The sequence below is a fragment of the Sardina pilchardus genome, chromosome 12, assembly GCF_963854185.1.
Source record: "Sardina pilchardus chromosome 12, fSarPil1.1, whole genome shotgun sequence".
In the NCBI taxonomy this organism is placed as follows: Eukaryota; Metazoa; Chordata; class Actinopteri; order Clupeiformes; family Clupeidae; genus Sardina; species Sardina pilchardus.
The window spans coordinates 31,007,307-31,019,806 of NC_085005.1; the positions used below are offsets into that span (position 1 = coordinate 31,007,307).

The 12,500-nt window shown below is 40.2% G+C and overlaps 1 protein-coding gene across 2 annotated transcripts in view; it reads left to right on the top strand.

The window, feature by feature from the left end:
* Positions 1–12,500, top strand: part of itsn2a (intersectin 2a) — a 134,677-nt gene that overhangs the window by 63,066 nt on the left and 59,111 nt on the right. For both annotated transcript variants that reach the window (XM_062550461.1, XM_062550460.1), the window contains exon 6: positions 8,111–8,189. In XM_062550461.1, coding sequence (XP_062406445.1) covers positions 8,111–8,189 — 79 coding nt within the window. The remainder of the gene's footprint in view (positions 1–8,110; positions 8,190–12,500) is intronic.

The following is a 12,500-nucleotide window of genomic DNA, read 5'->3' on the forward strand; positions in this document are numbered from 1 at the left end:
AGGCCTGTACTGTAGGTGTGTGGGCTATGCCAGGCTATGCCAGGCCTGTACTGTAGTGTGTTGGCTATGCCAGGCCTGTACTGTAGTGTGTTGGCTATGCCAGGCCTAAAGAGGGCACAGGGGTTAAAAAACAACACAGCGCTTGGTTTCCTTTGACTGTCAATAAAGGAACCTCTAAATATATAATAAAAGTCCAAGTCTCTCCTCCTGCTCTCTCTTCTCCTCCTCTCTTCTCCTCCTCTTTCTCCTCCTCCTCCCTCCTCCTCTCTCCTCTCCTCCTTTCTCTCCTCCTCATCTCTCTTCTCCTCCTCCTCCTCCTCCTCTCTCTCCTCCTCTCTCTTCTTCTCCTCTCTCTCTTTCCATCCTCTTCAGTTGAAGACTGTTTATCATCTCTGACTCATCTCTGACTCAAATTCAAATTCAAATTCATTGTGCTTTATTGGCATGACTGTTCAGGTTACAATATTGCCAAAGCATTACAAGTAATAATAATAATGATAATAATAGCAATAATAATAATAATAATAATAATAATAATAATAATAATAATAATAATAATAATAACGATAATAAACAAAACTTAATAATAATAATAACGACAATAAACAAAACTTAAAACAGGTGACAATAATAGTAATTGTAAGGGGGGGGGGGAGGAGAAAAAAAAAAGACAAATGAATATAAAGAGAAAATAAAGATAAGAAAATCAATAAACAAATGTAGGGGGTGGAATCACTGGCTTACGGTTGCATTTCGTCTTTCGTGACAGGCTAATACAAATTTTGCAGCTGTCAGTGTGATTTCTGGAATTTCACCTAGGAAATATTGAAGTTTGCCCTCATTATCTTTGTTTAAAATGTCAGGGTGTGTGCCACTAACTTTGGTGAGGAAGGTTTCCCTGAGGTCTTTATAATATTGGCATTCGGTTAAAAAATGCAGCTCTGTTTCTATTTTACTATCCTGGCAGTGGGTGACACAGCCTGGCCTCTCTAGGTAACCAGGTCTGTTTCCTCCTGCCTATTTCAATATTGAGGTTGTGCTCACTGAGTCTATACATTGTCAATATTTTGGATAGTTTTGTGTCATTGAGATTTTTTAGGTATGGGGCCAATTCATATTTGTGATTGATACTAAGGTAACAGTCAAGTTTATGCTGGGTTTTCGTTATTTCTGTCCAATATGATATATATTTTTCTTTTTCTTTTTCTATGATACCATTTGGATGAATTTTATTTGCTAATTGTATTGAATCTTTTTTAGTTTTGGACATCGTCAAATTAATTGGAGTGAGATTGCTGTGCTTTATAATGAATTGATTTAGGGGACTCTTCTCTATATTTAATTCTGTGCTTTTTAGGGCTTTATAATGTATTGAGTTGGGGTCACTAAATTGTATGTGTTTCCAAAATTTTAGAATTCTTTTTTTAATTTTGATAATTAATGGGAACTGGCCCAGTTCAGCCCTGCAGCCATTATGCGGGGTATTTCTGTGGACTTTGAGAATCCTTTTACAGAAATCAGTGTGAAGGGCTTCGATTGGGTGTTTTTCCCAGTCTGCGAATTCATATTTTGAAAGTGGTCCCCATATTTCGCACCCATAGAGGGCAATAGGTTCGATGACTTGTTTGAAAATTTTCAACCATATTTTTATCGGAATATTGGCTTGAATTGACTTTTTGATAGCATATAAAGATCTTTGTGCTTTTTCTTTCAGGTTTTTTACTGCCAAATCAAATTTTCCTGTTGAGTTGATGGAGATTCCTAAATAAGTGTATTCTTGTGTTTGTTCGATTACTTCTTTGCCAATTGAAAAATTTATAATTTTGTTATTTTTGTTTTTTCTTTGGAACACTACAACTTTTGTCTTTTTCAAGTTAACCTTTAGTGACCAATTTTCCGCGAATTTTTCTAGAATATTCAGGCTATTTTGCAGGCTTACCTCATCTGGTGCTATAAGGACTAGGTCATCTGCATAGAGAAGACATTTTACCTCTGTGTCTAATAATTTTATACCAGGGTCTGTGGATTGTTGAATTTTGATGGCCAATTCATCAATGTATAAATTAAATAGCATTGGGCTAATTGCACAGCCTTGGCGGACACCACGGTGTTGGGGGAAAAAATCTGTTTGCATATTTCCAATCTTGACTGCACATTCGCTTGAGGAATACATTGATTTTATTACGTCATATGTTCGCCCACCGACCCCATAATCTAATAATTTGTAGAGGAGACCTTTGTGCCACACTGTATCAAACGCTTTCTGGAAATCAACAAAGCAAGTGAATAATTTGGATTTGTCTTGTTTAACATGTTATCAATTATAGTGTGCAATGTAAAAATGTGATCTGAGGTCCTATGGTTTGGGAGGAATCCAATTTGTGCTTTGTTTAGTATGTTGTGTTGATTGATAAAGTTTGTTAGTCTTGAATTTACTATGGAACAGAATAGTTTGCCTATGTTGCTGCAGATGCATATCCCTCTGTAGTTATTTGGATCTTGCCTGTCACCGCTCTTAAATATAGGTGAAATGAGACCCTTGCTCCATAAATCAGGAAAATGCCCTACATTAAGAATTAAATTGAAGAGTTTAAGAATGGCTCTTTGGAAGGTGGGGTCTGTGTTAATGATCATTTCATTCAGAATGTTGTCAAACCCACAGGCCTTTTTGGGATGTAGAGTTTTTATTTTTTCCTCCAGTTCTTTTTCAGTAATTGGCATATCTAAAGGGTTCTGATAGGGTTTTATAATTTGTTCCAATTTTTCCAATTTTTGAAGTATTTGCTTTTGGTGGTTATTTAAGGGGTTGTTTTTATACAGGGATTTGAAATGATCTGTCCATATATCTCCCTTTTGTATGGCTAACTCCTCTGAGTTTTTCGTTTGTAACGTTTTCCAGTGTTCCCAGAAATTATTGGAGTCAATTGATTCCTCTAATTCATGAATTTGTTTTGCCAGGAAACTAGATTTGTTAGTCTTAAGTTTATGTTTGTACTTTCTCAGTGATTCAGCATATTGTAATCGAATTACCTCATTGTTGGGTTGTCTGTGTTTTTGGTTTGATAATTTCCTTAAATCTTTCCGCAATGTCTTACATTCTGTATCATACCAAGTTGGCTTCTTGTTTTTAGTTTTTGCTTTACCTTTATGGGATAGCAACCCAGAGGATTTGGCTATATGGTCAAATATTTTATTTAAATCAGTAACAGCATTGTTTACTCCTTCTTTGTCCATTGAATAGAGGTTGTTCAGAAACATACATATCATAGCATTTGAGTCGTCTTGTTTGATTGCTTTAATATATTGGTCTTTGCTATTATCAAACCATCTGTAGGTCTTACTCATCCTATGCATTATAGATGAATGGGAAAAGTTGGGCTGTTCATTAGTTCTGTTTAGATAGAGAGTAATCTGTGTATGGTCAGAAAATGGTGCCAAAGGATTTACTGTGAAAGCCCTTAAATTATTTTCATTAAGGTCTGTTATGAAGTAATCGACCGTACTGCATCCAAGGACTGAACTGTAAGTGTACTGTCCTAATGAGTCTCCTCTTAGTCTCCCGTTGACAATGTATAGACCCTGGCATTGACAGAGCTCTAACAAAGCCCTACCGTGCGTATTTATTGTTTTATCATAGTTGTTTCTGGTTAGATGAGTAGGAAAATGTATATTTTGTCCAATTATGAATTTGTCGCCGAGAGTATTTACTGTATCTAGGCCTTCGCCGGTTCTGGCATTTAGATCACCGCATATCATTACATGTCCAATCGATTGATAGTAGCTAATCTCGTTTCCTAGTTCTATATATGTGTTTTCGTCATAATATGGTGAGTCGGATGGAGGAATATAGATAGTACATAGAAACAGATCTTTTGGGGTGGTTATGATATTTTTTCCAATTTTCAGCCATGCATTATATTTACCCTTTCTAATTAACTCACAATTGATGTCAGCTCTGCTCCATATTAAAAGACCTCCTGAATCCCTACCCTGTTTAGTTGACTTTAATTTTATCGATGGAACTATTATTTCTCTGTAACCCGGTGGACAGCCAGTGATTTCACCCCCTCTGTACCAGGTCTCTTGCAGTATTATAATATCAATATCTTTAATTGCTTTTATAAATTCTGGATTTTGGCTTTTAAGACCGAAAAGAGCAGAGTTTAAACCCTGAATGTTCCAAGTGCTAATACGAAAAGACATTTTGATATCCAAACAAATCCTAAACATTGGTATAGCCTATAAATGTTGGAGAAAAAGCATACAAGAATCATAATCAAAGAAACTTTTTTTTTTTTTTTTTTTTTCCATTCCTTTTTTCCTCTTTCTTTCTTTTTTTTTTTTTTTTTTTTAACAAGCATTCACTCGGCTGTAGTGAATCAATACATTTGCAAGAAGGGGGTGAAGATAGAAAGGAGGAAAATAATTAAATAGATACAAGTGTGTGTAGATTTGAGTGTGTATGGGTGTGTATGAGGGAGGTGTGTGTATGTGTGTTGTAGTATGTTTATTTATATATCTATTATATTCACATATATATATGTATATACATATTTGTATTTATTTATTTATTTATTGTTGGGGGAGGGGGGTTTATTCTTTTTTTTTTTTTTTTTTTTTTTTTAAATTATGCTGTACCCTACTGTGCAATACACTCCTCACCATACTCCAAACCTCTGCACTCAGCCAGGAAAATGAGACAATAGATACAGCTATCCACCATGACTAGCACCGTGCAGCACCGACCAGCCATAGCACTGTGTACAAAGGTAACCTGCCTAGACCCGACAAGTCCCAAAGTCATCCCTCAGTACGGCCCACATCCCCTCTAAACCCAGACTGGAAATTCTGAGACTAGCTCCAATAACACTTCCTTGGACAATGGTTGCCATATCACACTCCCAACTGCCACTACAGTGATTTGGGGAGACCATTTGGTGACCAACAGTGATCCACTGTGTCCCATCTGTCAAGGAATGCCTTGATTCCATTGGCAGTGCCTGGAAGCTTGTCTCGCTGATAATGCAAAATGGTGTCTTTCAACCACATGCGTCCAGTTCAAGTGCATGGTTGGGAAACCCCGTCCATCACTGTGGGGAGGAGCAATGTTGGCCACACCAAACAACAACCTCTAAACCCGCCAGAACCAGACAGGCCCCCTTCACCTCACATACCATACCAGCAAGCGTGTCAGCCCCCGCCACAATGAACTACTGTACCCACATGTTCATATCCGCAACAGAGCATCAAGATAATAGAGTAGGCTCGAGGTCCCCGCACAGCAGAATACATAATAATACTAGTGATATAGGTACCACTGAATTGAGATTGTAGTGGTAGATATTTTGGAGTAGGGCTGGAAAGCTTGTGTGTGTGTGTGTGTGTGTGTGTGTGTGTGTGTGTGTGTGTGTGTGTGTGTGTGTGTGTGTGTGTGTGTGTGTGTGTGTGTGTGTGTGTGTGTGTGTGTGTGTGTGTGTGTGTGTGTGTGTGTGTGTGTGTGTGTGTGTGTGCGCATGACTTTCTGAGCCTGCAAGCTAGTGGGTATGTATGTATGGAAAGATGGAAGTGTGAAAGAGTGTTGTCTGTGTATGTAAATGTGTGCGTGCCTGCGGGAGTATGTGAATATGGTAGATGGAAAGAGAATGTGTATGTATCTGTGAGAAAGTAAAGTAAAGTAAAGAAGAAGAGAGAAAGCATTTTTGATAATAATTTGTGAAACACTCTCAAGTAAAGAGAAATATCTTACTACCTATTGTGGTTAAGTAGATGATTACATAACTTTTTTAGCATACTATGTATGTCATTGAGACTATTTGATTCATCAACAGAGGGTCCACTTAAGGCCTGAGCATAGGTTGATGGTACCAATCTTGATGTGAAATGTCCTACTGTAGACGGTTGTTCATAGGGAACCTGATGTGGGGTTGTAGATGGGATAGTGGTGGGTGATGAACTGGCCTGGGCTCCAAGATATCCTGGATGATCTTGGTGAAGGGGATCTGATGGGATGTTTGGAGATCTCTGTGGAGATGTTTGTTGTTTTCTCCTTTGAGTAAAGGGCTGGCTTGTTGTCTGCACTGTCCTTCTGTCTCTTGTCCATTGATTCCGATTGAAAGCAGCATCTTTTAGATTTCTTGAGAACATAGGAATAGTGTCTTTGAGAAGGTGTACATGGTCGAACAAGCAGTCTATTTCAATGTTATGGTGATGTGCCAAATGTACAATTGGGACGTGAAGTACAGGCCATGGAGATAGCTGAGTTAACCCTTTGAATGATATGGGGGTGAAAGTCAGTACGAGGTAGAATAGATGAGATGACAATCTTGCTGTTGGGGAAAGTGCTACAAGCCTTTTCAATGACTGTTTTCAAGGAGAGTCAGCTACTCTCTCCTGTTGTGTCCTTTGGTGAGCCCAAACTTGATGTTGTGAGGAGTTCTATTGCCTTTTGCGTTGTAGGGCACCAGAGCTTAGATACATTGTGTTTTGGAAAAAGTTTGTTCTCATTGACGAATTTACCATTTGAGTCCATTAATAACACTATGTTCGTTTTCCTATTGTCTTCTATTTCAGAGTTGTTGTCTGTTCCATTCACATGTTTCCTTGTGTGAAGTTCTGGTATACCTCCAGTGCAGTGTGGTGAGAGAAGGCTAGATGGTATTGAGGGGATTTGATTGGATTGAGAGATAGGCTCAGCTCTTTGATTATGTAGATCTTTGAGTGAGGATAGTTGTTCTCGTAGATTCTGCAAGGTCATGTTCGTCTCTGTCAGCTCCTCTCTGACTACATCTACTTCTTTCTTGTAGCTGTTCCTATCCTCCTCTAGGTGTTTCAGCAGGTCTCTCTGTTTAGCTAGTTCTTTTCTGGAAAAGTCTCTATCTTGTTGCAGGTCCTTGATCAGCCCTTTTAAGTTGGCAATTTCTCTTGAGTGTTTGTCATCTGCTTCTTGTTTTGTGACCATTTCTCTTAGTTGGACTACCTCAATCTCTACTTTGGAAAACAGTTCTTTCATTGTGTCTACAGATTGTTGTAAGGAATCAATTGTAGCATCGTTTGCTGGCCTAAGGTAGTTTTCGTCTAACACTGTATTCTTTCCTGTAATGTCATCCAGGTCAGTTTCTTCTGAGGTTGAGTCTTTCTTTGTGGCCTGGATTTTAAGGGTGGGGAATATTTCATTAAAGTCTCTGAGATTCCCCTGTATCGTGACAGAGCCACTCTTATATATGTTTATGGTTGTCATAAAGTTGTCCTGTTCCTGTGGGTCTCTTATTTTAAGTTGCCAGCCATTGCATATTCCTCCTCGTTTTGCAGAAGGGTAATAATCAACCATGGTGTCATACCATGTACTGGGAGATCTGGTATAGAAAATCAAATTACAAATGTCACCATTTTTATATTGGTCTGAAAATATAGATTCCGGATTGTCTTGAAGAAACTTTTGTTTATATTCTTTCCTTTGGGTACTACTTGAAATCTTTTTAGGGTACTGAATGGGACAAAAGTCTGTAATAGGAGTCTTCACTATGGAGCAGGGAGTTAAGGTAGAATGTTCATCAGACTGAATCATCTTGACAGTGGAATTTGAAATATTACAATGGAATGTTGGAATGTTGCTATTGTTGCAACTGTTGAAGTAAACCGTTGAAGCTTATTAGCTTAGCATTAGCTTCTTAACTTATTTTGAGTCCAGTATATAGAATCCAGTTAGTTATTCTTCTTTGTTCACTAGATATGTTGTTATCCTATGTCTTGTACTCACTTCAGAATAGTGATGAATGAAGTGCCGTTTGTCCTTAATCCTCTGATCTCCTGAGTTTGCAGTTAGGTTATCCCTCAATGATTTCCTGCCTTGACTGACCACTTGGATGTCCACTTTGCATGTCTTCTTCCAATTTCTTATGATTGAATCTCCCTGTTTTCTTGTTTTTTGGTTGAAATTTCACTCACAGGTGTTTCATGTATATGTTTCTCGATTTTTCTCTAGAATTTCTTAATTTTCTTCCAACATTTATAGGCTATAAACCAGTAATTTTAGGAGCTCTTATTAGACATGGCTCTTATTAGACATGGCTCTCTCTCTCTCTCTCTCTCTCTCTCCATCTTCTCCCTGCAGCTCTCTCTACCTCGGCGTCCTTCCCTGCTGGGACTGGTCTGAGTAAAGCTCGCTCTCTTCTGGACTTGGGCTCCAGCAGGTGAGTTAGATACACACTCAGACACACAAGAATGAACACACACACAGAAAGAGAGACGCCTCGATCTAAACACACCACCTTTCTCACACAATGTAAACCTGTTGGCATGGCCCCAAGGTAATAGACGCACACTCTCACACACGTGCACGTGTGTTAGTAAGCACATGCTCGTATCTGCCATTTAAACAGAAGCAGATAAGTCTCATGTTGAATGCACTGAATTCAAACACTACCTGGGAATATTCTCCTATCCTGAAGTCGGGATAAGTGCTGTATTACAGTTTTTTACAATCACTTTGCTACTATTTTCAGAACCTTGATGTCATTTTTCACAACTCTAGACACAAAACTCACAACCAATGATCAAAATGCACATTTTTCAAAACTCTAACCCTTTTCTCAATTGCTTGGATACAATACACATTCAACTTAGATAATTTGTTCATTCAACAAAACTCACCTGTTCAGTATGATACAACTTAACATCAAAATACTACTATTTCAAAAGGCAATTCACACATTACATTTCAAATGAGCATCTATTCATTTCCTTACAATGATCTAACTATCAATTGATACAACTGCTCAAAATGATAAGTAACTGTTGCATTACTCTTATGCAGTTGTATGGAAACACGAAACAGACACGCGATCTTCCATGTTTACTGCAAATCATGAAAGTTTCAAGATACTGTAACGAGATTCACTGTCACCAATTAGCGTGGAGCATGAACCAATTAGACTACTATATCCATGGATGTAGCCTAATTTTTTATATCTTTATATAAAAATCTATATATTTTTTTATATTTTTATATTTTCATCAGTCTTTTCTTTTCTATTTCATAGCTAATTATTTTTACTTTAATTCAAATAAACCTATGTTGTGATTGTACTGTAGTGTTTTGCATCAATATATTACAAACTTTGATCAATGATTCCACTGTGTCTGTAGTATTCTCTCTACTACTGCAGTACTTTTACAGAGATGTGTTTACTGTACTGTTCCTGTAGTACCATAATGAAACCTGTATCACCTATTTTGTTCTACAATATCTAATGATTGTACGAACAATGACACAATGAAACTATCGGTTGCTTGTGTGCGGGTGATCTATAGTTATGTTTCAGTGGTATTTCACAGTAAATTTGTTTTTTGAACCAATGATTGTGCAATTGCAAGATTTATTTGAAGATGTGAATGTACAATCCAATGTTTTGAACATTAGAGGGCCTGTGTTACAAGTGATAACCGTTTTGAGTTTTGTGTCTAGAGTTTTGAAAAATGACATCAAGGTTCTGAAAATAGTAGCAAAGTGATTGTAAAAAACTGTATTATACAAAAAGTATCAAAAACAAAATGTGTCCAACAAGCAAAAAGTAGTATTCTGGCCTCTTGATGTAGGAGACAGAAGAGTATCAGGCTCCATCTAACCAGAGACCTGAGAGCTGCTAGACTAGAGTCCTCAAGGCAAAGAACACCAGTGCATGAGCTGTGGAGAGTTCTAGAATGTTTACTTTTCCGGAATGTGAATGTGGATCCCCTCTGGTGCTGTGGTGGTGATGCCTTTTGATCTTCCTCCTCTCACACCGAGAGCCCTTCCACCCAGCTGTGCTCCACACACCTAAACGCCGGCCGCCAGTCGCACTGGCTAAAGAGTCCCACACCTAAATGCCGGCCGCCAGTCTTGCTGGCTAAAGAGTCACACACCTAAACATGGCCGCCAGTCACGCTGGCTAAAGAGTCCCACACCTAAACATGGCCGCCAGTCTCGCTGGCTAAAGAGTCCCACACCTAAACATGGCCGCCAGTCTCGCTGGCTAAAGAGTCCCACACCTAAACGCCGGCCGCCGGTCTCGCTGGCTAAAGAGTCCCACGCTGGCTAAAGAGTCCCACACCTAAACGCCGGCCGCCAGTCACGCTGGCTAAAGAGTCCCACACCTAAACATGGCCGCCGGTCTCGCTGGCTAAAGAGTCTCCTGAGAGCGTGCAGTGCAGATGAGCTGGCGTGAGGACAGCAGAGGAAGAGAAGCTGCTCAAAAGACAAAACAGGGCGTTAACCCTTAGACACATTCACAGCTCACACATTCACAGCTCACACAGCTCACAGCTCACACACTCACACAGCTCACACACTCACACACTCACACACTCACACACACACACACATTCACAGCTCACACACTCACACAGCTCACAGCTCAATGCTCTTAAAGTCGTGCTCGGGACCTGTACGGGGACAACTGGTACGCTCTCACACACACACACACACTCACACATTCACAGCTCACACACTCACGCAGCTCACAGCTCAACGCTCTTAAAGGGATAGTTCGGGTTTTAAGACACAAAGTTATATGGGTTCCCCGTCAGCAACGTTGTGCATCAGCACTGACTTACCCCGCAACAGCGTCCTGTGAGCCGAGATCCAGCCGGTTTTTGATGGTGAAGAAAGTAGTCCGGCAAGTTTCTGGGGTCACGAAAGTAAAGTGTTTTTCTTCTCAAAACCATATGCGTTCAAAAGAGTGATATATTTGCACCACAAAAACGTTGTCCAGGAAAAATTCAAACCTCGTTATCACTTACTTATTTTTTGCGATTCCTATCACTGCGCGCTACTGACAGCTGGACAACGTTTTTGTGGTGCAAATATATCACTCTGTTGAACGCATATGGTTTTGAGAAGAAAAACACTTTACTTTCGTGACCCCAGAAACCTGCTGAAGAAAATAGTCCGGCATCAAAAACGATCAAAAAACGGCTGGATCTCGGCTCACAGGACGCTGTCGGGGGGTAAGTCAGTGCTGATGCACAACGTTGCTGACAGGGAACCCATATAACTTCGTGTCTTAAAACCCGAACTATCCCTTTAACCCTTAGATGCATAAGTGGGGTCAAAAATGTTTTCTTGCAGTATCTTTTTCATTTAACCTTCCATGTATTCCTCAAATAGGTTGTCTTTGACATTTTTGACCCCACTCATGGAAGAGTGTAGGTATTGGTAGCCTATGCATCTAAGGGTTAAGTAGCTTACTGTAGCAAGAGGCTGATTTCTCCACCCTTGAGTCCTGCTGTGGCAGCATGGTGACGATGGTACTGTACACTACTGGCTCTGTGTGTGTGGCGCTGTGTCTGATACCCAGGGAGCATGCTGGAACAGGACGATGGTGTGTGTGGCTCTGTGTCTGATACCCAGGGAGCATGCTGGAACAGGACGATGGTGTGTGTGGCTCTGTGTCTGATACCCAGGGAACATGCATACTGATGAGGATACAGAATCCACCATGCAAAAAGTTAGTTTGGGTAGAAGTGTCGGGTGGATACGTGTCTACATTTCTACATTGTTAGCCTTTGACGTGCATAGGGAGACCACCAAGGGGGCGGTGTGTGTGTGTGTGTGCGTGCGTGCGTGCGTGCGTGCGTGCGTGTGTGCGTGTGTGTGTGTGCTAAGAATGTTCCCCTCCTCTGCGTGGATATTTTAAGCCTCCAGCAGTGTTTGTTTTCCCAGCTCTGTGTTTTCGTACAGAGTGTTTAGTAAACAGAAGCAGCCCACCATGTACCACTGGCGCACACACACACACACACACACACACACACACACACACACACACACACACACACACACACACACTGCTGATTTCAGATGTGATGGGTCTTCAGCAGCCCACCATGTACCACTGGCTCTTCTCTGGCCACAAAAGCCATATCGCTCTTTTCTCTCCTTTTCTCTCTCTTTTCTCTCTCTTTTCTCTCTCTTTTCTCTCTCTTTTCTCTCCTTTTCTCTCTCTTTTCTATCTTTTCTCTCCTTTTCTCCAGTCATCAGTGGTGTTTGCATAACAGCAGGTCTTATCTAGAACTCAGACACAAGTTTGAGAACGCTGGCAATAGTGGTGGAGACGCCTGTGACCTCTCGCAAGGTTACCGTCAGTAGAAACGTTTCACTCAGCGCTAATGCAATGTAATCTGTTTGCCTGCTTGGTTATGGAGCCTAATGGTGGCAAAGCACAGAATGTATTAGACACACGCGAAAATGAGAAAATATACACTAAATATACAATATATTGTTTATCTCAGAACACCACAGGCTGCATTTAACCAGAAAATAGCAGCTACGATGTCTCTCTCTCTCGCTCTGTGTGTGTGTGTGTGTGTTTATGTGTTTTGTCTTTTATGACATACATGTATTCATTTTATTGAATACACACACACACACACACACACACACACACACACACACACACACACACACACACACCTCTCTGTGCTGATGGTGGGAGTCCCTTGGGTGTGTTTGGTGGGAGTGGAGAGTT